Source organism: Hibiscus syriacus, unplaced genomic scaffold (genome assembly GCF_006381635.1).
Source record: "Hibiscus syriacus cultivar Baekdansim isolate YM2019G1 unplaced genomic scaffold, ASM638163v2 tig00110560_pilon, whole genome shotgun sequence".
Lineage (NCBI taxonomy): Eukaryota > Viridiplantae > Streptophyta > Magnoliopsida > Malvales > Malvaceae > Hibiscus > Hibiscus syriacus.
Window position 1 is genome coordinate 336195 of NW_024062781.1, and position 23188 is coordinate 359382.

Consider the following 23188-nt stretch of genomic DNA (forward strand, 5'->3'; position numbering starts at 1 on the left):
TGTCTCCTTTTAGTAATAATAATAATATATAATTTCATTCCTTTTTTCAAGCAAGTCAAAAGGGTTTTGAGAATTTTCTTTGGTTTGAAAAAGATAATGGGAACTGATACCAGGGACTAAACTGCTATTTTCGACATAACCCATGCACCTCAAAATTTGGTTCCAAATCTTAATATTAATTTGGGTTTTGAAAAATGTTATTGCATCGCCAGAAGCAGAGATGGACCGAGGGGGCGGATGGGGTAACCGTCTCTTTGAAAATTTAAAATTATCACATATTTTAAAAAAAAAATCTATGTATTTTCTATTGAAAATATATTTTATCTGCCTGTAATTTTAGTTCACCCCGCTAAATTTAAGTTGACGGCCACAAGCTACGTTGTGAGCTAAGTTTATGATTAAACCAGTATCTTATGAAATAATTGATTAATTTATGTTTCCAATGGGAAGATGATTAAGGAGAATAAAAGGTTCAAAATTTGACCATCTTTTTTCCTCCTCTATTTCCTTTTCCAAACACAAATTAATTCCCACAATTACAAATAAAAATAGCAACTCCCACAATTTTAGTGGGGAATGAGTAAAGAAAAGCTGTACAATGCAAAAAAAGAAATGCTTCCATTCATGAACAACCGATGCTCCAAACGGAATAAAAGAAATATGTGTCTAATTAATATAAGGGTAACTTATACCATAGCAACCAATCTATTCCTTATTTTCTATCTTGGTCACTTAACTATTTATTTTGACAAAATTATCACTGATGTCACATTTTTTTGATCTTGATACTTATTGTTAAAAAATTAATAACGATGTTAACCCGGATTTTCTCACATTGTTTTTCTATCTTTTTATCAATAATCTATATATTATTTTTAAATAATTTTGCTTGGACTAACAAAATAATGACATGTTCTAATTTTCGTAAAAATTGAATAAATATACGTGTTTAACCTATATGTTTAGACTTATGCAACTGTTGAAATATGTCATGATTTAACCTATATGTCGTAATTGAATAAATATACTTGTATGTCTATGGAGATTGAACGAATATTTGTGTAACTCACAAGTCATGGTTACGGTAAATATCGAAATATGTCATAATTTAGGGGGGGGGGGAATCTTGTGCGAATATCTTAGAAATATGAATAGAGTAGGAATATTGATAAAAGCTTAAGAAAAATTATAAAAGTAAGCCTCGACTAATATCATCATTGTTATGGCCATCAGAATAACATGTGGCTTGCGTCAGTAGAGTAGGAATCCAAATTAGCCTCCGTGGTCTTCTTCAGCAAAAGCGCAGCCTTGTCTCGAGCTCTCGCGGATCCTCTGACCGAGATATCAGCTAACACAGTTAAGAAGTCCGGGAGCTTCAAAGCATCGACAATGCAGGCCTCGCTTTCCTCGAACAGTCGGACAAGTATTTCAGCCGCCCCTTCCTTGCTCATCATGCTCCTTCTCTTCATCACCTCCACCATCGAACTAACAATATGGTCCGTCTTTTTCAAAGCATTTAACCCTTCATCGAACCTAGAAACAAGTTCCAGAACAGCTAGGGAAGTCCCGGAAAGGTCTTCTCCGTCGGTGCTTTTCACCACTTGGATCAACACAGGGACGGCTCCGGCCCGGACAGCTAGGGTGCAGTTACCATGGAACTGCACCAGCTCGGCCAAAGAACTAAGCAGATAATGGGCAGCCGGATTACACGGGTCTGAAACTGCATGGACCAACAACGGGATGGTCCCGGCCACCCCGAACATGGCCTTGTTTTTGTCCAGCATGGCGAGGCTGCAGATGAGGGAAGAGGCTAACTTGGTGGACTCGGGTGGGGAGGTTGAGGAGAATATGGAGTTGAGATGATTGATGGTTTTCATGTCTGCAAGAGATTGTTTAAGATTCGGGTTTAAAGAGAGGTTAAAGAGTATAGATAATGAAAGAGTTTGGATGAGGGGAGAGGAGGATTTGCAGAGGGTAAGGAGGGCAGGGATTGCTCCATTTGATTGAGCTACTAAAGTCCTGTTTTGTGGACTCACCCTGGTAATAGAAGCTAGGGTTTGCAGTGCTTCTAGCCGGAGCTCCTCTGAACCTGATTGTGCTTCAAATAAACATTCAAGAATGGTTTCACGAAGCTTAACTGTAGACATGGTTTGATTTAAGTTCAGGAAATGGTAACAAATGGTTCTAAACAGGCCATCTATAAGATGAATGTCCAACATGTTGTATTATGTAGATGAGAACAATGCGAAACAACATAGGGAAAACCTCTGGGGTTTTTTAAGAATTGTTTCGATAATTTCTTAGTTCATAATAGTAAAATGTCAAACATATAATGTTAAATACCCACTTTAGCTCAATAAACGTACCACTAAATTCCAATCAGTTACCAATCTCATTTCACAGTTTTTTAGGATAAGTTTCGGATACATTAAACGCAACTACAGCGAAACTATCGAGGATACTGCACCAACAATGTAACAAGAATCCAACACCTAAATATCATAATCCAGAGACTAATTATTTATAAAACATCCTAAACGCAAGCCGAGTGGAAAATGCTAAAATCGGATATTTAGTCACTGAACGCAACCTCTGGCGACGACACAACAAACTAGAAACAACAGTTTGGTAAAACTACATAGTGCCGTGCAGGAAGAGAAGAACGGCTCTGAAATCAAAACCCCCTATTCACGTTCCCTAGTCAGGTGAGCCTTCATCATATGATACCAGGCCCTTTTTACCATCTGGACTTCCGGAAGATGACCTCGACCTTGCTTTGCTTGCCTGCTTTGGAGACTGGGAGTCCAATGAGGACCTTGATTAGGATCGGCTCCTGCTCTGAGATGGGGACCTTCGCCTCCCAGCCCTTGGAGAGGCACGAGATCTGGTTGCATCGACTGGAGAGCGGCTGCGAACAGGGCTTCAACTGTGACTAGGGCTACGGCTATATCGACGATTACGATACCGAGGGCTAGGTGATACAGATGGACTTCGTGTCCTGCTTCTTCTGTCTCTGAACCTGCATAGTATGTTTTCAGAAAACAGGCCAATAATCAAACCATTAATGACTTCCAGAAACATAATGGCATATCAGACCTTGAAGGAACTCCTCTTGGAGGGCTTCTATAACGCCGAGGTGAATACCTCCTGTAACTTGAGTACCTAGAATATAAAATGAAGTTTTAGGTGAATAGCTCTTGAAGCAAAACCCCATTGTTAAAATATAATATAGTTGTAGGATAAAGAAAAGGGTAAGAAAATTTAAAAGAAAGAGGCGGCATGAGTACCTCTCATTATCAAATCTACCACTGTAACGATAGGACCTCACAGGGGAACGATCTGGAGAGGGGGTTCTGTATCTCCGTGCATAGAAGTAGCGCTCACTGAAACCCCGGCCCCTTCTGATGCGCTTAGGTGATGCATCAGGTGAAATACTTCTCGATAAACTTCGACCTCGATCAGCAGGAGGGGACCTTACCCTTCGTACCGGGGTGGGACTCCTTGAATAGTTACGGCGATACTTCCTACTGGTTTACCTCAACGGACTTCTGTCTGGGCTTCTCCTAGGAGCAACCCTTCCTGAGCTCCTACTTTTGCTTCTATGAGAGGATCTTACAGGACTTCTGCTGATGCTTCGCCTCGAAGATCTTACAGGACTTCTGCCGATGCTCCGCCTCGAAGATCTTACAGGACTTGTGCCGATGCTCCGCCTCGAAGATCTTACAGGACTTGTGCCGATGCTCCACCTGGAAGAACTTACAGGACTTGTGCCGATGCTTCGCCTCGAAGATCTTACAGGACTTCTGCTGATGCTTCTCCTTGAAGATCTTACAGGACTTCTGCTGATGCTTCTCTGAGAACGTGCTCCTGCTGATGATCTGGGTGGGCTTCTTAGGGACCGGGACCTTTTAGGCCTCCTACTAATGCTTCTTTGAGAATGTGCTCTCCCTGGACTCCTACTGATGCTTCTACTCATTCTACCCCTCAAAGGGCTTTTGCTAAGGCTTCTAACAGCACTTCCACTTCCATTTCTTTCTGGAAAACGTGGGGGGACTCCTGCTCACACTTCCACTTCCATAAATCCGTGAGGTTAAAATTTGAAGGGAACATCTGCCTGTGCAATCTGTTGTTTGACAGAACAAGAGATTCTAATGAAGAGAAGCCCATGACCAAATGGTCAGGCAGTTCACTGGACAATTGGTTGTCAGACAAATCCAAGTAATATAGGGAATTCATATCACCAATCGAGGGGAATTGCTACCATGAAAATGATTTTTCGACATGTTCAAATACGATAATGATAGTAGTTTGGCCCCAATTTCAATTGGAACTTCGCCATGTAAGAAATTTTTTGAGATATCCAAGTGTGATAAACCAATAAGTGGAAGGAAAGATAATAGGTCCCCAGAGAGAGTTGTTGCAAGATTTAAACTTTGTAAATTTGTGTTGTTTTGCAACAACCAATTTGCGAATTCCCCTGTTAAGTTGACATTAGAGATCAACATACTGCAAGTCGTGTTGGTGGTAGAGAAATTGAGGAATTTGTCCCGCATCTCCACAACAAGATAAATTGATCTATTTCAGCTGAAACCTTTGGACCTAAGATTGCATCTCGATTTCAACATATATGGTATTTTTGTCCGCTTGAAAATGCTCGAGTTCTGAAAGGTTGAAGAAGGGCCCCAGTGAGCTTGGGATTCGAAAATAATCGTTTGAAAGTCTCAACAATTTCAGGGATGTCAGGGACTTGAGAGCAGATACATCTCCAGAATGTTGATTGGAAGAGAGATGTAAAAGTTTCAGAGATGTAAAATTGGAGAAGCACTCTGGTAAGTCGCCTTTTAGATTATTGCTGCTCATATCCAATGCTCGGAGATTCGTCAAACTACAAAACCCCGCAAAGATTATATTATAGTAATAAATAAATAGAGAGAGTCCTACGCAAAGAACCAGAAACAACAACAACAAAAAATATATAATATATTTCAATTGTCTTCATGCCTTGCAAGGAAATCATCAAAGATCGTAGTGTGTATAGGAAAGTTTTAAAGATAATTAGAGTTATATATTTTACCTTGGCTAGGTAAGGTGTCATTCAGTCCAAAACCCTGTAAGCTCAGAACTTTTAAATCTCACAAACCAGGATGAAAATCATGATCCCACACGATTTCGATGGTGAATCGGCGAGAACTATGTGGCCGGAGAAGGCACCGACGATGGATTAAGGTTAAGATTTAGTATTTTGGGTTCTTTTATAATATAAGAAAAGTTAGGTTTTTATTATAAACATAATAATATTTTTAATATTTTTTATAAAAATAAATAAATTTCAAAGTTAGTAGGTGTTGACACGTGACACTTAACGAAAAAAACTAACGGCATTGACTACCTAGGTACCTAAAAGGGTAACGTTTGTAACGGTAGGCTACCGGATAAGTAAAAAAACTTGACACTTATTTGGCAAAAAAGACATTATTATATTATTTTTTTGGCCTAAACGGTTCAACGTTACAATTTTCCCACCAATTGTTCTATCATCCCAATAACTCATCGCCATGCTCTAAACATCTCTTCTTTTCCTCACCTCGCTCTTTACCAGAAAATTTGTCATATTGTTACAATACCAAAACTCGTATATAAATCATAAGTTCCCTCACTTGGCTAACTATTTTGTATATAAATATATGTATGCAACTAGCTATGCAGCACAGCACAAACAAATCAAATACATAGCAAAAATTTAGTTGAGCTAACAACAAATGGTTACTCCTATAATCACAAATGTCGATCCTACAATTACTGGTGGCTCCTCACAAATTCGGTTGCAATGACCTTGAAAAACAAGGCGGTTGCATCACCATCTTCACGACACGATCCCAAAGCTCTAAATAATCGTTAGTTGTTAAGACTTAAATTATCATTCACATCTTTTTGATATATAGACATCACCTTCAGCATCATTGAATCATGTAATATGACCACATCATTGCTGCTGCTACATTGCGATATCCGCCACCACCAACGAGACAACACTACAAACTAAAACATTACGACTAAGTAAACAATCATGAAAAAATTATACATGAAAAATTTATGCACCAGCCAAGACCTTTATAACTTGAAAGATTATCCACAAAACAATCATGAAATAGTGATAAAGACAGTAAAACTGTTGTGGTTGCAAGCTACATATTTAAAACAAATCAATTGAAGTTGCTCCATCAACTTATCAAATACACTATCGACATATCAATTTCAATGAACTTACCATCAGATCCTCACCCAGGGCATTAGAAAATCGTTGACAAACAACCCAAACACCATTCTCACTCTAATTTTAAAGAAACATTTTCAAATCAGATATTTCTTACCTATAAATCGATAGGAGTAGAATTATAAAAACCCATCTTTATCGTCTTCTCTTCTCTGATTCATGATTGTTTCACATGAATGAAGTAGCCTATAAAAGTTTGAGTAATAAATCATTAGAACTTGACTTTGAATTTCGTTAAAAATTGAAATATTAACAAGCTTCCATCACCTCTCACCTATAGAAAACGAAGAAGGAAAAAAGGAGGCATTCTGTTTTATTTTTCTAATGAAATAAGGATATGAACGAGATATACAAATGGGTGTTTGTTCTATTAGTGCAATTGAGGGGAAAATAGAGAAAAATAATGAATCAAGAGTGAAATCTTACTCATTGTGTCGCCGATTAAAGAAAATTTTGATGGTACCGCCGGCGAGGAGAAGAGAAGGCAGCGAGGAGAAAAGATGGCAAGATGGTACTGTCGGTGAGGAGAAGAGAAGACAAGATGGTACCGCCGGCGAGGAGAAGAGAAGGCAAGAAAATATTCTTCTGAATGTGAGAAAGAACAGAGAAAGTTTCTGTAAAATGACTTATCGAGAATACAATAGTGAATCATTTTACCACAAAACACGTCCTTTTTCCCTTTGACCCTAAATTGTTTTACATTGACTCATTTTACTTTGCATTGCCAAACACGACAAAACATGAAAAATGTTTTCCGTAAAACATTTTACACCAAACAAACAGACCTAAATGGTAAGATTTCATGCATTTTTAACTATTTCCCAAGCCTCGAAATCATATCAAAACATGCCTAAATATATCATAATTAAGGAAAAGGTGGGTGAGTCCTCCATAATAATAGCCTCTCACTACAAAGCTATAGTCTTCCTTTGCAAAGAATAGGGAATAGACTAAGGAACGGTAATCTAATTTAAAGTTAAAAAAATATTTAAATTTTAAATGATAATTTTTTTAATTAATACTTTTTCAACTAAATGAAAAATATTATCTTTTTTATAACATTTTTATTAATAATAAAAAATATTGTATTCCTCATAATATTTTATGTTAAACAAAAAATATTAAAAAAATAATATTTTAAATTACGCTCAATTAAAAATATTGCGATTTTCTATAACATTTTCGTTTTCTCCTAGTCCCTTAGTCTATTCCAGTGATTGAGGAGACCTTGATTTTAGTGTTGCCGCGTAAATTATGTCATGAAATATTTGGTCTTTCAGTAAGTACCTTTTCATTCAAATTATATTATTATTTGTATTAAATATGAGTTTGTATTTATAAGATTAAGTTCGAATTCTATCATCTTTATTTTTAGTGAATAATCTGTAAATTATCATATAGATTTTAATTGGATCTTAAATATACTCGGACTCTGAACCGAATAACTATCCTGACCTAAACTTTTTTGTATAAAAAAATATATTAACTATTATAATATGCATGCAATATATCAAATAACCCAAAAAAAATGGATCGCTTCTGAAAATCAATCATGATCGCACGGGAATGGAGCGTGGACCTTGTTCCCCTTGTCCCACCAATTCTTTAACTTCAACAGAAGACTTCGACTTGTTTATCCGTTGATTTTTCTATTAAAATTATTACTATTAAATTAATTTAAATAGATTTTATTCTATATACGTTTTTTAAATAATAATCTTTATCAATATATATTAAATATTAGAGTTAGAATTAAATTGATGAATTCTTAAAAACAGAATAGTAAATAGTTTATATTTTGTTATTTTTTATATTAATAAATTTCTCTATGTCCATCTTTTTTTCAATTAAGAGTTTTTTCACATAATTTTTCCTAGTTTTTTTACCATCGTTTCTGTTGTCGGATTGCAATATAGTATTAATGGTTCAGAAATTGAAGTTTGAGAATGAGATTGCAAAACGCCCATTGCCAGGTGGTCAAATATCTCTTGAGATAATTGGTCGTTGGATATGTAAAACAATTCTAGTAATCTCATGTGAACAAATTAGAAACATAAAAGACGTTGAAATTCTTATCCAAAGGTAAATTCCATCTCTCAAATTGTCCTCACGGCTGGCAAGAAAGTGATGAATTTTTTTCTATAACAAAAATTCAACTTTTATTTATGGTGATTCACTAGCTACACTAAAGGCAACAAATCATCAACCTTCATCATCGCAGGCTCAGGTTACACTAAAAACTAACGCTTCTTCCGCTGAGCTCTGCTTCTTCTTCTTGAACCTGAAAACCACGGCCATGGCTTTGTTCAAGCACAAGGATGAATAAACACATAATCTGGGACACAAAACAACACCACAACTGTAGATTTGAAGAGATATGTTTATATATACCTGATATACCCTTTCTTCCTTTGGATTTTTACGTCTATGTTTCAACTCTCCTCTGTTGGTTGTTATCCCATCTAGTATCTCTGCATCATAATAGTCATCTTCAGATCCTTCATGGCGCGAGTTAGATGATTCTTTTTCCTGTTCGCCGGAGTGGTTGCCAGATATCAGTACGTTTCCAACTCATGTATATTTGGTTTTTCATATATTGGAAGAAAAAAACGAAATGTACCTTGATTAAATCGAAGATTCTCCGTGGTGTACCGGAAATCTCTTCATACGTAGCAGAGTCGAGTTCCTGAAGATGTTCACGATTGAAAAGCTTTGGAAAGATGTGCTCTCTGATGGCGATGAGAAGGAAGAATGGCAGCGGAAATAACATCCCAGCTATGGGTATGCATGTTACCCCAAAACATATAATAAGATATACAAATTGGATCGACGTAAAAATCAAGATGGGTTTGAAAGGCACGGACTCCATAAATGATGCATGATCACCTTCAAGAACTCTGTTCAAACATATAAATACCATAAACAAAATCAACCTTAACATTCTATTTATATACTGGTCTATCACCTTATAAACACAGTTGAGATATTTCTAGGTTGCATTTGACTTACTTGTAGCGCCTGCTAGGGGTGACAAAAAGTAGTAACAACCTTTCCCAGAACTGGTTCCCTGGGAGGCTATCAATGGCCATGTAGGCAAAGTAACCCCATAATATTGATGTAGGTATCATTTTTATTACTGGTAGAGCACACATTGAAAGTCCGACGAGGAGTGAGTGCAACAGGTTGCTCAATCTTTGCTCATTAACTCTAACTGGCAAATAAGGATCAATGTCTTTCTCAGGATCAAAATTTTCTTTTGCACCGTCACTTTTCATTACAGCCTCTTTCAGGTTCCTCAACTCATTATCAACTGCACGCTGCAATAAGATTCAGATAATGATGTTGCACTCAATCAGATATGCCTGCGTGATGAATACATAGGAAATGGTATAACCAGTGCAACAACCAATAATACTTAACAGGAGAAGATTGGTCCATTTCTATGAATACGGCTTGCATTCTCCCATAGATCTCTGAGTTGTTTGCATGTTGCAACATGCTCTCCTTGGCAATTTTTACCATATTTTTCCGAATCAACTGCAATAGATTGTGGATTATATAATCTAAGAATCCCTGCTAAAGAGAATCATATAATGATTTAGGGAATAGTTTCTAAAAGTACTGCACAATACACGCCACCTGAGTCTCGAGAACTGAAAGGCTCTTAGTGTGCATAGGAGACTGTGGAATGACCCCATTTGAAGGAGGGAGTCCCAGCAACCCACAAATCAATGTCTGAAACCATGATTGAAATGAATTATTTAAGCCTGGAATTAGATGGAAATATAATTTTGAAAGTATTAACTTAGTAATAGAAAAAGTGAAAGAGGATAAAGAGAGAGAGTATAGGTTATAAGTCGTCAATTAAAGTACCATAACTCCTAGCAGCAAGACATCATAATGATAAGCAGAGGAATTTTTAAGGTTAAACTCTTTCTGCTGCGCCAACTGTGAAGAGACGCTATGATCAAAGAAGTGTACACCAGCTATCATCAATGCAGGTACAATGGCAGCAAATATGTACACTACAGGAACCTTTCCCATATCCTATAATAAGAGATTTGGTATCGTTTAAGGTTATGGATTATAAAGACAATTCAATCGTATATGAAAAAGATTCATAACTTACCTTTATAACTGTCCAGTGAGGCAATGATTCAGGTTCCCAAAGAAGTGGACAGAAAAGCCTCCTGGGAATTCCAGAATTAAATTTGCTTGGTACCGTGTAAGACAAAGCTGTCCAACACAGGACCATTAAGGGAACTCCATAGTCTGCAATAAAACTTCGAAACCAACCTGAAAAACATAGTTTTTTTAGAGATACCAAATAACCAGTTAATCACAGTTAATGAGTAGATATACCTGTTCCATAACGCCACGATCTTGCCGTCCTTGTCTTTAGAGACGTCAATAAAAACCCAAAAGAGAAAATGACTGCCAACAAGCCATTTGTATATAGCCAGTGGAACTGATATTTCTCCAGATTAGGATTTTCACTTTTGGGAATACGGAACTCACTGACCACCCCCTATGACCCAAGCAGTTATCATAATATATAAGGATCAAACCAAAGGATTCTATCATCGTAAACCTCACTTTATTTGATGCATAAGTCATTCAATACCTTGACAGTCTCTTGAATGAAAAGAACGGTTATTAACATGCCAAAAAGATCTCCGGTAAATCTTGTAAATCTACTGATTATGGTGCATGCATTGAATATAGCAAGAAGAATGAGCATCAAAGCTGTCCACATGCAGACCCTGGGAAAGAAAATAAATCAAATAATCAATAACATTTCTGATGCACTAAAAAGTTTGGAAAACATTAAACAAACTTAAACTTATCAGAAACGGAAAAAATGGTTATATCCTTTACCATGCTGCCCAAGCCAAATAGAGTTGCTTGCCCAACTCCGGCCTTTTTTTGCAGAAATTGTACATATAAGTGTACATTATTATCTTTGGCTCTGCAACACCTAATATCAACAAAGGCTGCCCACCTAAAATGGAGTGAATGATACCACAAATAGCTGTAGAAGCCAATGTTTCCACTGGGCTGAGGGAGCCATCTAAGAAAACAAGAAACACAACCTCAACCCTTGATGCTTATTCATGAAAAACCATAAGTATAATGAAATAAGCTTAATACAAATACCCAGCATTAATATTATTTGAAAATAAAATATCTATCATTGCAGTATCTTCTTCCTAGATCATATTGTATATTAAACAGAGTGGAGTACCTGTATCTCGGCTCAGTTGCTCCCCAAAGGCAATAACAGGTAGAGCAGAGGCAAAGGAGATATATGTAGTTGGAGCTAATATCCTGATCGATATATACATCGAAATATGAATCAAAATAAAATAAATGTTCATCAAATGAATATAAACGTGGTGCCAAAAATTTGGAAACAGTAACATACCGATATCCAGAGCGAAATCCATTGACCCAATCTTGCATGTAGCAAACACTTCTTCCCTTGATGTCTTCGATTATCCCCCTGAATGGACTTCTTATGTTCTCCATAACTGATTCAAGAGAAGGGGAAACAAGAATTCATTAATCATATAATTAAACTACATTCTATTAATGACAGTAGCACCTGGTCACCTGTATCCAAATATCCTCTTGATTACGTTAGACAAGACGGCGCTAAGTGTAAAATGACTAGATGAAGTTAGCGAATCCCGTTGTAGCATTTAAGGAGAACATCATGCATGCATGCATGCAGGGATGCATATATGTGGCTTTTGAGAACACACCAATAGAAATGCAACAAGCGAGGGAGTTGTATGATTCAACTGCATGATCAACGAGAGAAGCAATTATCTCAATGAACGAGAATATAAGATGCATCTAAACTGTAATTCACAGGTAATAACATCATGTAATACAATGAATCACCGCCCAAAAGAACACGAAATCTTAATCTTAAAAGACCACAAGATGTTACTCTAAATTTCTGAATCACGTGAAGCATAATATTTTCACTCACACTATCATCAAAATTAAGAATGCAATCGAAATTAATGGCGAAAATAGGTTTCAAATCAATCCGGGCGGTAGATTGGGTAAGCGATGAGTTGAGAGTTCTCTCTTCTCCCCTAGGCTCCGTAAATGAAATGAAACTGATGAATATTAATTCTCAATTTCTTCTTCTTTTCGAGTCTTCCGCGGAGAAGATAAGAGGTGGAGAGCAAATTTATGTAGGTGTTAAAACAACATCGCACAAGTGTTGCGGACCCTTAAATAGTGGTGCCATTGCTGACGTGGTGTTATTTCTGTTGACCAAACCTAGGCGCACTCGCAACAATATGTTTGGGAGTCGGGGTCTTCTCTATTGTAAATAGGGCACAACGAGGAAAATATGATGAAAAATCGATTAGAAATCTACTCAAAATGAATAAATATTTAGTAAAACATTACAAAAGGAACAATGCATATAGCGTAAAAAATTAATTTGATATTTAAAATTATTTGATATACATGTATGTATACGTTGATCAATAATTTTTCTTTTGAAAAATTATAAATTAGTATATGATCGAAAATACTTAAAACCAGTTGACAGTAAATACTCAAGTGAGACCTTTAAAGATAAGGGTAAAGTATACAAATGATCCCTTATCTATAGGGTAATGCTTTATTAAGTCTCTCAACTAGGGCTGTAAATGAGACGAGACAAATAGCGAGCTACTCGAGATTGACTCGATCAAGGCTCGATAAATACTCGGATCGAATGGACTCGACTCGAGTTTTTAACGAGCTGAAACGAGCTATTTGATATTCGATTCGAAAAGCTCGTGCGCAGCTCGAAATTATAATATATTAAGATTTTATTTTATTTTAAATAAATTATTAATAATATTAACATTTATGTATTGATTTTTTTAATAAATACAGTAAGATTTTCATGTATTTAAGGTTCAGGTTCGAGTTTGAGTTTGAGGCTTCAATCGAGTTAAGTTTAAGATTTTTTTTTTCATTTCGAGCCTTTTGGAGCTGCTCACGAGCTTCAGTTCAAGATTTCGAGTTCGAGTCGAGCTTGAAAATTTTAAGCTCGCGAGTTTTCGAGTCGAGTCGAGTCGAGCTCTACAATACTCGAGCTCGACTCGGTTCGTTTACACCCCTACTCTCGACTATTAAAAGTTATAAAATAGCCCTCTCATTATATAGTGTTGCTTTGTTGAGTTACAAAATGGTCACCCATCATGTTCCAAACTCGTCCTTTTCTGTTAATTTTTAACTGTTTCCTGAGTTGAACATGCTGACTGCGATATGATAAAATATGATCTCATAATCTCAAAAGATTATCATATCTTAGCTATCATGTTAACGTTCAGCTTAGACAATCGCCAATTTTTAAAGAAAAATGACGAGTTTAGAACTTAATAAATAGTTAGGTGACTATTTTATAAATTTTAATAGTTAAGAGACTTTACACAGTAACATTATACAGTCTTTTAATATTCGAACAACTTAATAAAACAATACTTTATAATCAAAGATCATTTGTATGTTTTACCCTAAAAATAATAACCATCTATTAACAACTAACATTAAATCCTTATTCTTTCCTGATAATTTATTTCAAATAATATTCATTTGTGTATATATGCACAAACACATGGAGGCTCTATATACGATAAAGGGGAAACAAATACAGAGGAACGAAGGGACTCAACTTATTAAAATTACACTAAATCCATATACGATAATCACACTTTCATGGAGTAAATCTAGTGTTTTCCTTAAAAAAAAAAATGGAGCAAAGCAGTGGGAGTCTGGGAGAGTGACTTACAAGAAGCAGGTGAGGAGAAAATGGCAAAAGCCAAGTTAGGGAAGTGGAAGGAAATGGCTTAAATCTTGATGTGGATGAAGGAGCAAAGGAAAGGTCAAGCTTTTAAACTTTGAACAAAGTGAATTGAAGCAAGAGACAAAGTGGTGTGGCTTGGCTTGGCTTGTCTATCATCGAATCTATTCTATTCCATTTTCAAAACAGAGAAAGTGGCGCTACGATCACACGTGTCATTGCGTCAAGTGTTTATGTTTCGAGTCTGAACACGGAAATCAAATACTATTAACCAGAACAAACATTGGTGCCGCTCCTATCACAACCTTCTATTTGACGAATTGGAATTCGGATTGGATTCGTGCACCCTACGTTATATAGCTTTCCCAGTAATTTAATTTGATTATTTATTCTTATTTTTATATGAATATAATAAGATATAATTATATTAATTTGAATAAAATTCAAATTCGAGAAATAAATGAGAAAGGGTGGCTCATCTGTATCACTCCTTTATTCACGTTGAGAATACAATTCAAAAAGAATAAACAAGCGAATTTGGGAAAGCAGTGTAAAGGGCGGTGAACTGAAATAACGCTAGTTATTGGAACACCACTCATTTGTCCTCTAATGGATAGAATAATCATCATTTTATTATTCTTTTTATATTTATCATACTTATGTTTTCTAAATATATGTTTTTATCTTACATTTAATATTCTCATGTGATGCTTTTTGTCTGTATAAAGTCATTATGTATGATTAAGGTCAAAAAAAAGTCCTAATGTATAATTTAGTGCCATCTATTGTATTAATAATTTAAGAAGGTTAACTTCATTAGCCGACCCTTCTACTACAGGACAAAACAAAAACAAAAGACTCTTATAATAAGCAACGATACCCTATAAGAAAACCATCAATCAGGCACTAGTTTGAACTCAAAAGCATTACATATAAACAAAAGCTAGCTTCATCTGTCACGCAAAAGCATATAAAATTAAGAGTAAATAGCAAATAAGAGTTGGATCGAATATCACGACTCGAATAATTTAAAATTAAAAAAATTCTGAGTCGAATTAAGTTTTACCTATATAAAACAATGCACTTGCTACTCTAATCAAATAAACAAACAGTGGAGCAATGAGCCATCCTTTTCTACCTAAAGACCTGCATTTTAGAATAAAAATAATTCCGGTTTCAGTAAGTGCCTTAACAATGGCAAAAATGAAGATGAAATTAATTTCAGGTCCTACTTGGGAAAACCATAGTTTAAAGGGAATGAGCAGCCGCAGCGTATGTTACAGTTGAATTGAAACTCGCTTCTCTCCATACCTAAAACTGCTACGGAACCTAGAGCCAACATCTTAGTTTGCCACACTATCCAAGAAGCTCTGCAACTCCCTTAAACCCTCGGCAGAAAAGCTCCTCCGCACTCTAGCTCGAGGGGCGATCAAATTTGGGGGTGGATTGGATTGAAAGCATACCACAACCACAGTCAAGTTATCCCCACTTTTCCTCTTCAAAGCTTCATTCACCAGATCCTTACTGCACATGCCCGGATCATTGTGCTCCTGAAGCCTCCGCCTAGCAAAATCGACTGCATTTTTGCTCCGGAAAACATCCCAAACCCCATCACATCCTATGATCAGAAATTCATCCTCCTCGGTTAGATCTGCAGTCATTAGCTCTGGCTCTGCACTTAGTGGTCCACCCTCTGCACCTTTCATTCCTTCCATGTGTCAATCCCCTAATGCAAGAGCCACATTAAGTTTCCCATTAAGGTAACCATCATAAACAGAACCTCCAGATGCCTCAATGCGCCTTCTCTCCCTATTGCACATGGGCTTGTGATCTCTTGACATTTCAATTGCTTTGCCACGACGACATAGAACTGCTCGACAATCTCCAGCATTTGCCACAACCAACATTCTGCATTCAGAATGTAAGTCAAGAACGAACCGTCGAGATCATATCATCATTAGTTAAACTGGATGGAAAAATTAAAGTCTGACAGAAGACTTGGTTATACCAAGGGAGAGAGGATTAAACAAACATAAAAATAGCAAATATAATAGATTCATATCCAATTTTTTATCTTTAATCTACTTAGATTTATAAGCAATGCCTTGCTACAGAATTTAAAGCGCTCATGTTCATATTGTTTAAGCAGATTCATACACACACAAATCTTTACCAACAAATTAACACTACATATCATCACAGAAACAATGCAGTACTGTTATTACTCTAAGCTCGCTGTATCTTAATTGTCACTCTAATAAGAATCAAGTGCAAAACATATGGAAAAAGTAATTCAGAATATAACATGCAACCTTCAACTGAAACCATGGTTATTGGCTTTATTTGAATACTAAATTAGTTTACTGCATGACCAAATAGACATCATTTTTATCACCGGAAAACGGATGAGCAGAATGGATGAGGAGAAAAGAAGTGGGACACATTATCCAACAAAAGAGAGTTTCTTGTAGTAACAGCAGCCTGTTCAAGAAAAAAAGTCTCTGCAATAAAAAAGGTCACCGATATGGCTTGGGCAGCCATCCATGGTTTTTTGAGTTAAGACGCATCAGCAAACAATGTAATTATTAGACAATGCTTCCAGAGTAAAGGCATGAAGGGTATTTTCAACAACAACAAAAAGGCATGAAGGGACGCTTTTGCATTACAAATCAAGCTAAATAAAAGAATAAATCAAATAAAAATACTTTCCATTAGCAGACAATTCTAACCTCCCCAGAACAAGAGCTACCAAAGCAGTGGCACCAGAAGCAAGGTATGAATCCAATGAACAAGCTTTTGCAAAAGCAGTATCAGTTTGAAGAAATGCAGAAGCAACAACCCTCTCAATCTCTTCAGGAAAGTCTTCATCCTCAACAATGAACCTTGGCAAATGATAGCAAGCAAAGTCAGTAGCCTGCTTCCCACCATGTCCATCGAACACCTGGCCACCAAATAAGTTGAAATGGGAACGTTAATCTTCTACCAAAACATAAACAGATGCAAAGTAATCTGGGGCCTCGCTGTCGCCTTTGGCTCGAGCGACTTTTTATCCCGGGAACAGATAGCCTGCTGCCCAAAATCAAGCCCTATCGTGTTTTTTTAAGAAAACTGGGATGCAACTGCGGTCTGGCTCTTTTGCAGTCTTTTGCCTGCAAGGAACTCACCAATTGGATGGAATGGTCTTGCCGGAACTAATTTGTAGGATGGATGCACCGGAGATGCGTTCCGATCAAAATCGGTCATATCCCTATGGTTTATAGAACTTTATACAATCCTAGGTCATCTCCCGGGCATTTTTCTTTCTTTTTACAGGTAAGATCATGTAAGGAAGCACCAAACCTTCTGAGAAACTAATAGAATAGAAGAGTAGCTTTCAATGCTTTGTATATGAAGTAAACTGTTGAGATCTAAAAGAACATAGTTCAAAACCATGATTATAGTGAACAAATATATAATAAATTATTGATCAACTAGCTGAAACGAGATCGACTTGGGTTTTTAACTAACTAAAATGAGTTATTTGATATTCGACTTGAAAAGCTCGTGAACAGTTCGAAAATATAATATATTAAGATTTTATTTTTTTTAAAAAAATAAATTATTAATAATATTAACATTTATGTATTGATTTTTTTTTAAAAATAGTAAGATTTTCATGTATTTAACGTTCAGGTTTGAGTTCGAGTTTTAGTTTGAAGCTTCAATCAAGTTAAGTTTAAGAATTTTTTTCATTTCGAGCCTTTTCGAGCTGCTCACGAGCTTCAGTTCAGGATTTAGAATTCGAGTCGAGCTTGAAAGTTTTAAGCTCGTGAGTTTTCGAGTCGAGTCGAGCTTCATTTCAAAGTTTTCGAGGCGAGTCGAGCTCAGCAATACTCGAGCTCGACTCAGCTTGTTTATACCCCTACTCTCGATTATTAAAAGTTATAAAATGGCCCTCTCAGTATATAGTGTTGCTTTGTTGAGTTATAAAATGGTCACCTACCTATTCATCATGTCCAAACTCGTTCTTTTCTGTTAATTTTTAACTATTTTCTGAGTTGAACGTTAACATGCTAATTTCGATATGATAAAATCTGATCTCATAATCTCAAACGATTATCATATCTTAGCTATCATGTTAACGTCCAGCTTAGGCAATCGTCAAATTTTAAAGAAAAATGACGAGTTTGGAACTTAATAAATAATTAGGTGACTATTTTATAAATTGTAATAGTTAAGAGACTTAATAAAACAGTACTTTATAATCAAATATCATTTGTATGCTTTACCCTAAAAATAATAACCATCTATTAACAACTAACATTAAATCCTTATTCTTTCCTGATAATTTATTTCAAATAATATTCATCTGTGTATATATATACACACACATGGAGGCTCTATATATAAAAATGAGTAAAGATATTAACCAAGGCGGTTTCTTCGAAATTTGCAGGAGTAATGTAGGGGCAGCAGTGCCCATGGCTCTTCGCCATCTTCCTCTTGGTAACAACGTTCTTCAATTCTTCTTTCGCCGATGTCGGCACCGCTTCCCATTACAGCTCCCCATATCTTCGTAAGCGATCATCATATATATGTTACGAGTTTTGGATTTAGAGTTTAAGATTTACATACACATATACATGGTTTTTGGTTGTGTCGGGTGCAGCCGCTGCCTGCTCAGAGAACGAAGACTCCCAGTTTCCGACGAACAGCTTGTTTGCGGCGGCGGAGGATGAAATATGGGACAACGGAGCCTCGTGTGGGCGGCAGTACCTGGTAATGGTGCTACAGTTTTCGGTGGCAATTAAAAGATGTAATGTAATGGTTAGCCGAAATAGTCTTTTATCAAAACGGTGTGAACTATATAAGAGAGATACAACAGTCATTTTTAAAATTATTTTAATAATTTTAAAATATTATCATAATTTTATTTATTCAATCTGATCATTAGTAGTAATTTTCTTCTAAAAGCATTAATGTACGTTGACATATAAAATTATCTTTTGAATAATTCCTTAAGAGGAGAGAGATGACGTCGTTTAGGTTAATTATCAAAACTTGGAAGTTCAGATATCGAAACGACCAAAATTAATAATTTAGGTCCTTAATGCATAATTTACCTTAATTTAATCCGGGTACGATTACAACAACATGTTCATAATATAATGTCATAGTTCATTCAAATAGTTAATTTACCAACAATCAAGGCATTTGGAATTCAAACAATGGTAGAGTAAGACTAATCACATCCAATGAATACTTGAAACATTCTGCTCATCGGTACTCCATTAACCTCATTCTTCGCTTCCAGACTTTCAGATGTAACGGCAGTTGCCATAACCTACACACAATACATACAATCAAGAATATGAAAATTATAAATATTCATACACGATTTTAAGTATTCAATAGTTGTATTTGGCTTACTTGGTTCGACAGTGGTGATTTGACCGGTGCCGGCAAAATCACAGCTGAAATAGCTCTGACCTTTAGTCCGATAGTAAGAATTCATCGCGAATGCTGCATGCGACAGGAGAGTGTTGGGTTCATAACATGCTCCTCCGGGCTGAATCGGTGTGCAATCGATACCTCCTTGGCCACATGCGTAATCCAGGTTTGATTGCAGCTGAGCGTCACTAACATCAACTTTCGGAGCACAGAAGTTCTTGGCCGATGGTGCTGGAGTTGTTGGTGTTGGCGTCGACTTACATATCAAACATAAAATTCAAACAGTCATTAAACTTGAAATTCCACAAGCTTATTAGAATCAATGAAGCGAAAAAAAGTATTGTTAAAAACAAGCTTACCTGCCCGTTGCGTAGAATCCCGACATCATAAATAGGGGACAAGTCGGGATTAATCATTCCCCAGTACTTCTCAACAAGTGGACCCGGTTTTTGGTTCTCGTTAAACAATGCAAACATATATGTCTCAAACGTGCGGTTCGGCATCAAAGGTGTTCCTTTGCCCGAAACAATTTCCTTAATAACATGCCCATTGTAAGAAATTGCATTCTCCAAGGTGGCAAAGGGGCTGGTGGCATCACCTTGTGTAGGCCAACCCGTCTCACCGATGGCAATCTCCACATTTCCATAACCAAGGGCTTTCATGGCTGTATAAGTCGAGTCCATGAGAGCATCAAACATATTGGTGTATGTTTTTCGGTTATATTTGTCATAGACTCCTCTGTTCGGCTTGAAAAGTGCATAATTCAATCTTTCTGACAAATCAGGACTGAAGTAGGGATACGGGTTGACAATGAAAGGTGATTTAGTCCGTTGGTGGAATTGGAGTATGGGAGCAAAGAAGCTTTGGTCATATCCAAACATGAAACGCATCAAACTTGGTATTGTTTCCCGTCGGAATATGTTAAATGCATGAGCGGTTGTGACCTACTCAAATACAACACAGAAATTAGAATCATATAGCATCATTCATGTATGTAATCATTGATTTACGATCATCGGTCTGTGTATATATATGCATATGTTCCCTCAAGTTTGAATAGAAAATTGGGTCAAGGCAAGTAAGGAATTTTCATTGCTCTAACATGTAAATAAAGAATAAAAGTAAAGAATATTTGTTGTTCTCATACTTTTTGAACCATTTAAGAAGAAAAATTTTACGATTTTAGCGAGAAGCATGAAACACATAATATTTTCTATGCAATCTTGAAATGTACGACGTCAAATTGGTCACCTATGATCCAGGGAACTTAATCTATCAGGAAATGACCAACTATATATTATATTTTAGTTCCAACATGCCCCCTAACACACAATAAACAAACCGGACAAACGGCTAATGGGCGAGCACATGAACTCAAGTGTAGAATAAAAGTGTAACCAAAGATGGATTAAGCTCATCGGAATATTCAACCATCCAATTTTAACGACTTTAATCTAGTTGTCATAGAGGAGAGAACAGATGATAATAAAAGGAAAAACATACTATTTCAAAATATAAATGAAGCATTTATCTAACCTTGATTTCTGGAAATCCAGCTTTGACCAAGGCATAATGAAGATTCCTCATTGCCGGCACAAGGTTATTAGTCCACTCATCATTTTTCCAGAACAAGACTTCAGTACCAACAAATACATATTTGATCTTCGTCTGAGGATGAAACGGGCTTATGTGTTGCTCAACCCATCTTCGTGCTGTGACGGTGTTGGTGAGACCAGGAATATCCCCATTGCCAATCGTGATGGAAACCGAAATATTAGTGTTTGCAAAAGCTTGCAGGACATCGGGATTAGCGTCAAACAGTTTGACGCTGTCGAAAATAGTTTGGGTTTTAAGGAAGTTGGCAACCACAGAGGGGCTAGGAAGGTTGTCTGCAGTCATGCCATAGTTCACTCCAATGCCGTTGATGTTCGTGAAGAGTTGGAGGAGTATGCCGACAAGGAGAAATACTGAAGCCATGGTTATGGGAGCTACTGAAACGAAAGATGATTGTAAAAGAGAGAGCTAACGGGAAATCGGTTAACGTTCAACAAATATATAGCTAAGGATCGACCAAGTGATAAGAAAAGCTAGATTCTTGGAAAGACTTGTTGGTAAGAAAAGCTAGATTCTTAAGATGTTTCAAGTAAACCCCTTGCGGAACAAAGCAAGCATAGCGGTTAAGTTAAACAAATTGCAGTCTTTGAAATTACTTGTAAATATTGCTATTGAACTTAAACAGCACAGCGGTTTTATGCTCGCCCGCCAGAGTTCGATCCGACTCGAACCTATGAGAAACAAATTTCAATATAGCTCAAGAAAATGGTAAACAAAAGAAAGCAAAACACTTAATCATACACTTTATGTTAGAGCACAGATCTCTACAATTAACTTATAAATCAGCTCAACTAAACTTAATTAGAATGTCATAATCAATCTTAAACCGTATAACTAGCTCAACATCTAAATCTACTCATCTAAAACAAACTAGAGATCTGACGTACTCGAAGCAGGTCATGGCAATAAAAGACGGAAGCAAGAGTTATTAGCTAAAAGTAGTACAGATTAGATTAGTACTTCCCAAAACAGAAACCCACTAAAAAGAAAGAATGAAACAAAGAAGCAGGCAGCGAATCAAGCAAACTAACAAAGGGGAAACAAATACAGAGGAACGAAGGGATTCAACTTATTAAAATTACAGTAAATTCATATACGATAATCACTGTCATGGAGTAAATCTAGTGTTTTCTTTTAAAAAAAATGGAGCAGAGCAGTGGGAGTCTGGGAGAGTGACTTACAAGAAGCAGGTGAGGAGGAATGGCAAAAACCAAGTGAGGAAAGTGAAAGGAAATGGCTTAAATCTTGATGTGGATGAAGGAGAAAAGGAAAGGTAAAGCTTTTAAACTTTGAACAAAGTGCCGTGGCTTGTCTATCATCGAATCTATTCTATTCCATTTTCAAAACAGAGAAAGTGACAATACGATCACACGTGTCATTGTGTCAGGTGTTTACGTTTCGAGTATGAACACGGAAAACAAATACTATTAACGATAACAAACATTGGTACCGCTCCTATCCTACAACTTTCTATTTGACGAATTGGATTCGTGCACCCTACGTTATATAGCTTTTCGAGTAATTTAATTTGAATATTTATTTTTATATGAATATAATAAGATATAATTATATTAATTTGAATAAAATTCAAATTCGAAAAATAAATGAGAAAGGGTGCCTCAACTGTATCACTCCTTTATTCACGTTGAAAATACAATTCAAAAAGAAGGAAGAAGAAGCGAGCGAATTTGGGAAAGCAGTGTAAAGGGCGGTGAACTGAAATAACGCTAGTTATTGGAACACCACTCATTTGTCCTCTAATGGATAGAATAATCATCATTTTATTATTCTTTTTATATTTATCATACTTATGTTTTCTAAATATATGTTTTTATCTTACATTTAATATTCTCATGTGATGCTTTTTGTCTGTATAAAGTCATTATGTATGATTAAGGTCAAAAAAAGTCCTAATGTATAATTTAGTGCCATCTATTGTATTAATAACTTAAGAAGGTTAACGTCATTAGCCGACCCTTCAACTACATGACAACAAAAACAAAAGATTATTATAATAAACAACAATACCTTATAAGAAACCCATCAATCAGGCA

General features: G+C 36.3%; 3 protein-coding genes, 1 long non-coding RNA gene and 2 pseudogenes across 6 annotated transcripts; all 6 read right to left on the reverse strand.

Moving 5' to 3' along the window:
* Positions 1–1229: 1229 nt before the first annotated feature.
* Positions 1230–2147, reverse strand: LOC120132267 (U-box domain-containing protein 12-like). The gene has a single exon (XM_039149068.1). It carries the CDS (start codon positions 2145–2147, stop codon positions 1230–1232), a length of 918 nt encoding a protein of 305 aa, XP_039004999.1.
* A 535-nt stretch (positions 2148–2682) lies between these two features.
* Positions 2683–3976, reverse strand: LOC120132268 (annotated as a pseudogene).
* Positions 3977–4337: 361 nt separating this feature from the next.
* On the reverse strand, positions 4338–6885 carry LOC120132295. The gene is made up of 4 exons (XR_005516990.1): positions 6701–6885; positions 6372–6460; positions 5950–6039; positions 4338–4885 (listed from the first exon to the last, which is right to left on the reverse strand). It is a non-coding gene; the product is annotated as an uncharacterized LOC120132295 (long non-coding RNA).
* A 1416-nt stretch (positions 6886–8301) lies between these two features.
* On the reverse strand, positions 8302–14159 carry LOC120132312 (boron transporter 4-like). The gene is made up of 15 exons (XM_039149101.1): positions 14079–14159; positions 11888–12078; positions 11700–11805; positions 11520–11602; positions 11153–11345; positions 10899–11037; positions 10637–10802; positions 10404–10570; positions 10148–10321; positions 9914–10009; positions 9695–9811; positions 9284–9591; positions 8895–9171; positions 8666–8803; positions 8302–8555 (listed from the first exon to the last, which is right to left on the reverse strand). The coding sequence occupies exons 3-15, from the start codon at positions 11801–11803 to the stop codon at positions 8508–8510; spliced, it is 2010 nt and encodes a 669-aa protein (XP_039005032.1). The 5' UTR covers positions 11804–11805; positions 11888–12078; positions 14079–14159; the 3' UTR covers positions 8302–8507.
* A 1257-nt stretch (positions 14160–15416) lies between these two features.
* LOC120132315 lies at positions 15417–17041 on the reverse strand (annotated as a pseudogene).
* Positions 17042–19213: 2172 nt separating this feature from the next.
* Positions 19214–22429, reverse strand: LOC120132313 (glucan endo-1,3-beta-glucosidase-like). Of its 3 annotated transcripts, none has more exons than XM_039149103.1 (6): positions 22316–22429; positions 21731–21805; positions 21057–21508; positions 19880–20464; positions 19500–19776; positions 19214–19413 (listed from the first exon to the last, which is right to left on the reverse strand). In XM_039149103.1, the coding sequence occupies exons 3-6, from the start codon at positions 21495–21497 to the stop codon at positions 19388–19390; spliced, it is 1329 nt and encodes a 442-aa protein (XP_039005034.1). In that variant the 5' UTR covers positions 21498–21508; positions 21731–21805; positions 22316–22429; the 3' UTR covers positions 19214–19387. The 3 variants fall into 3 exon arrangements, with proteins under 3 accessions (XP_039005034.1, XP_039005033.1, XP_039005035.1); XM_039149102.1 differs by having other exon boundaries at positions 21057–21511; XM_039149104.1 differs by lacking the exon at positions 21731–21805 and having other exon boundaries at positions 21057–21511.
* Positions 22430–23188: the final 759 nt, after the last annotated feature.

What these genes read in the sequence shown, in the direction of transcription:
- LOC120132312 (XM_039149101.1), bottom strand. Translation starts at nt 11,803, where the DNA reads ATGGAGAACATAAGAAGTCCATTCAGGGGGATAATCGAAGACATCAAG. An exon ending in TATTTGGCTTGGGCAGCATG is followed by an intron (nt 11,038 to 11,152) that starts GTAAAGGATATA and finishes TTTCTTTCCCAG; the next exon opens with GGTCTGCATGTGGACAGCTT. An exon ending in AGGAAGAAAGGGTATATCAG is followed by an intron (nt 8,556 to 8,665) that starts GTATATATAAAC and finishes CGTGGTTTTCAG; the next exon opens with GTTCAAGAAGAAGAAGCAGA.
- LOC120132313 (XM_039149104.1), bottom strand. Translation starts at nt 21,497, where the DNA reads ATGGCTTCAGTATTTCTCCTTGTCGGCATACTCCTCCAACTCTTCACG. An exon ending in GGATTCTACGCAACGGGCAG is followed by an intron (nt 19,777 to 19,879) that starts GTAAGCTTGTTT and finishes TTGATATGTAAG; the next exon opens with TCGACGCCAACACCAACAAC. An exon ending in AATCACCACTGTCGAACCAA is followed by an intron (nt 19,414 to 19,499) that starts GTAAGCCAAATA and finishes TATTGTGTGTAG; the next exon opens with GTTATGGCAACTGCCGTTAC.
- LOC120132267 (XM_039149068.1), bottom strand. Translation starts at nt 2,147, where the DNA reads ATGTCTACAGTTAAGCTTCGTGAAACCATTCTTGAATGTTTATTTGAA.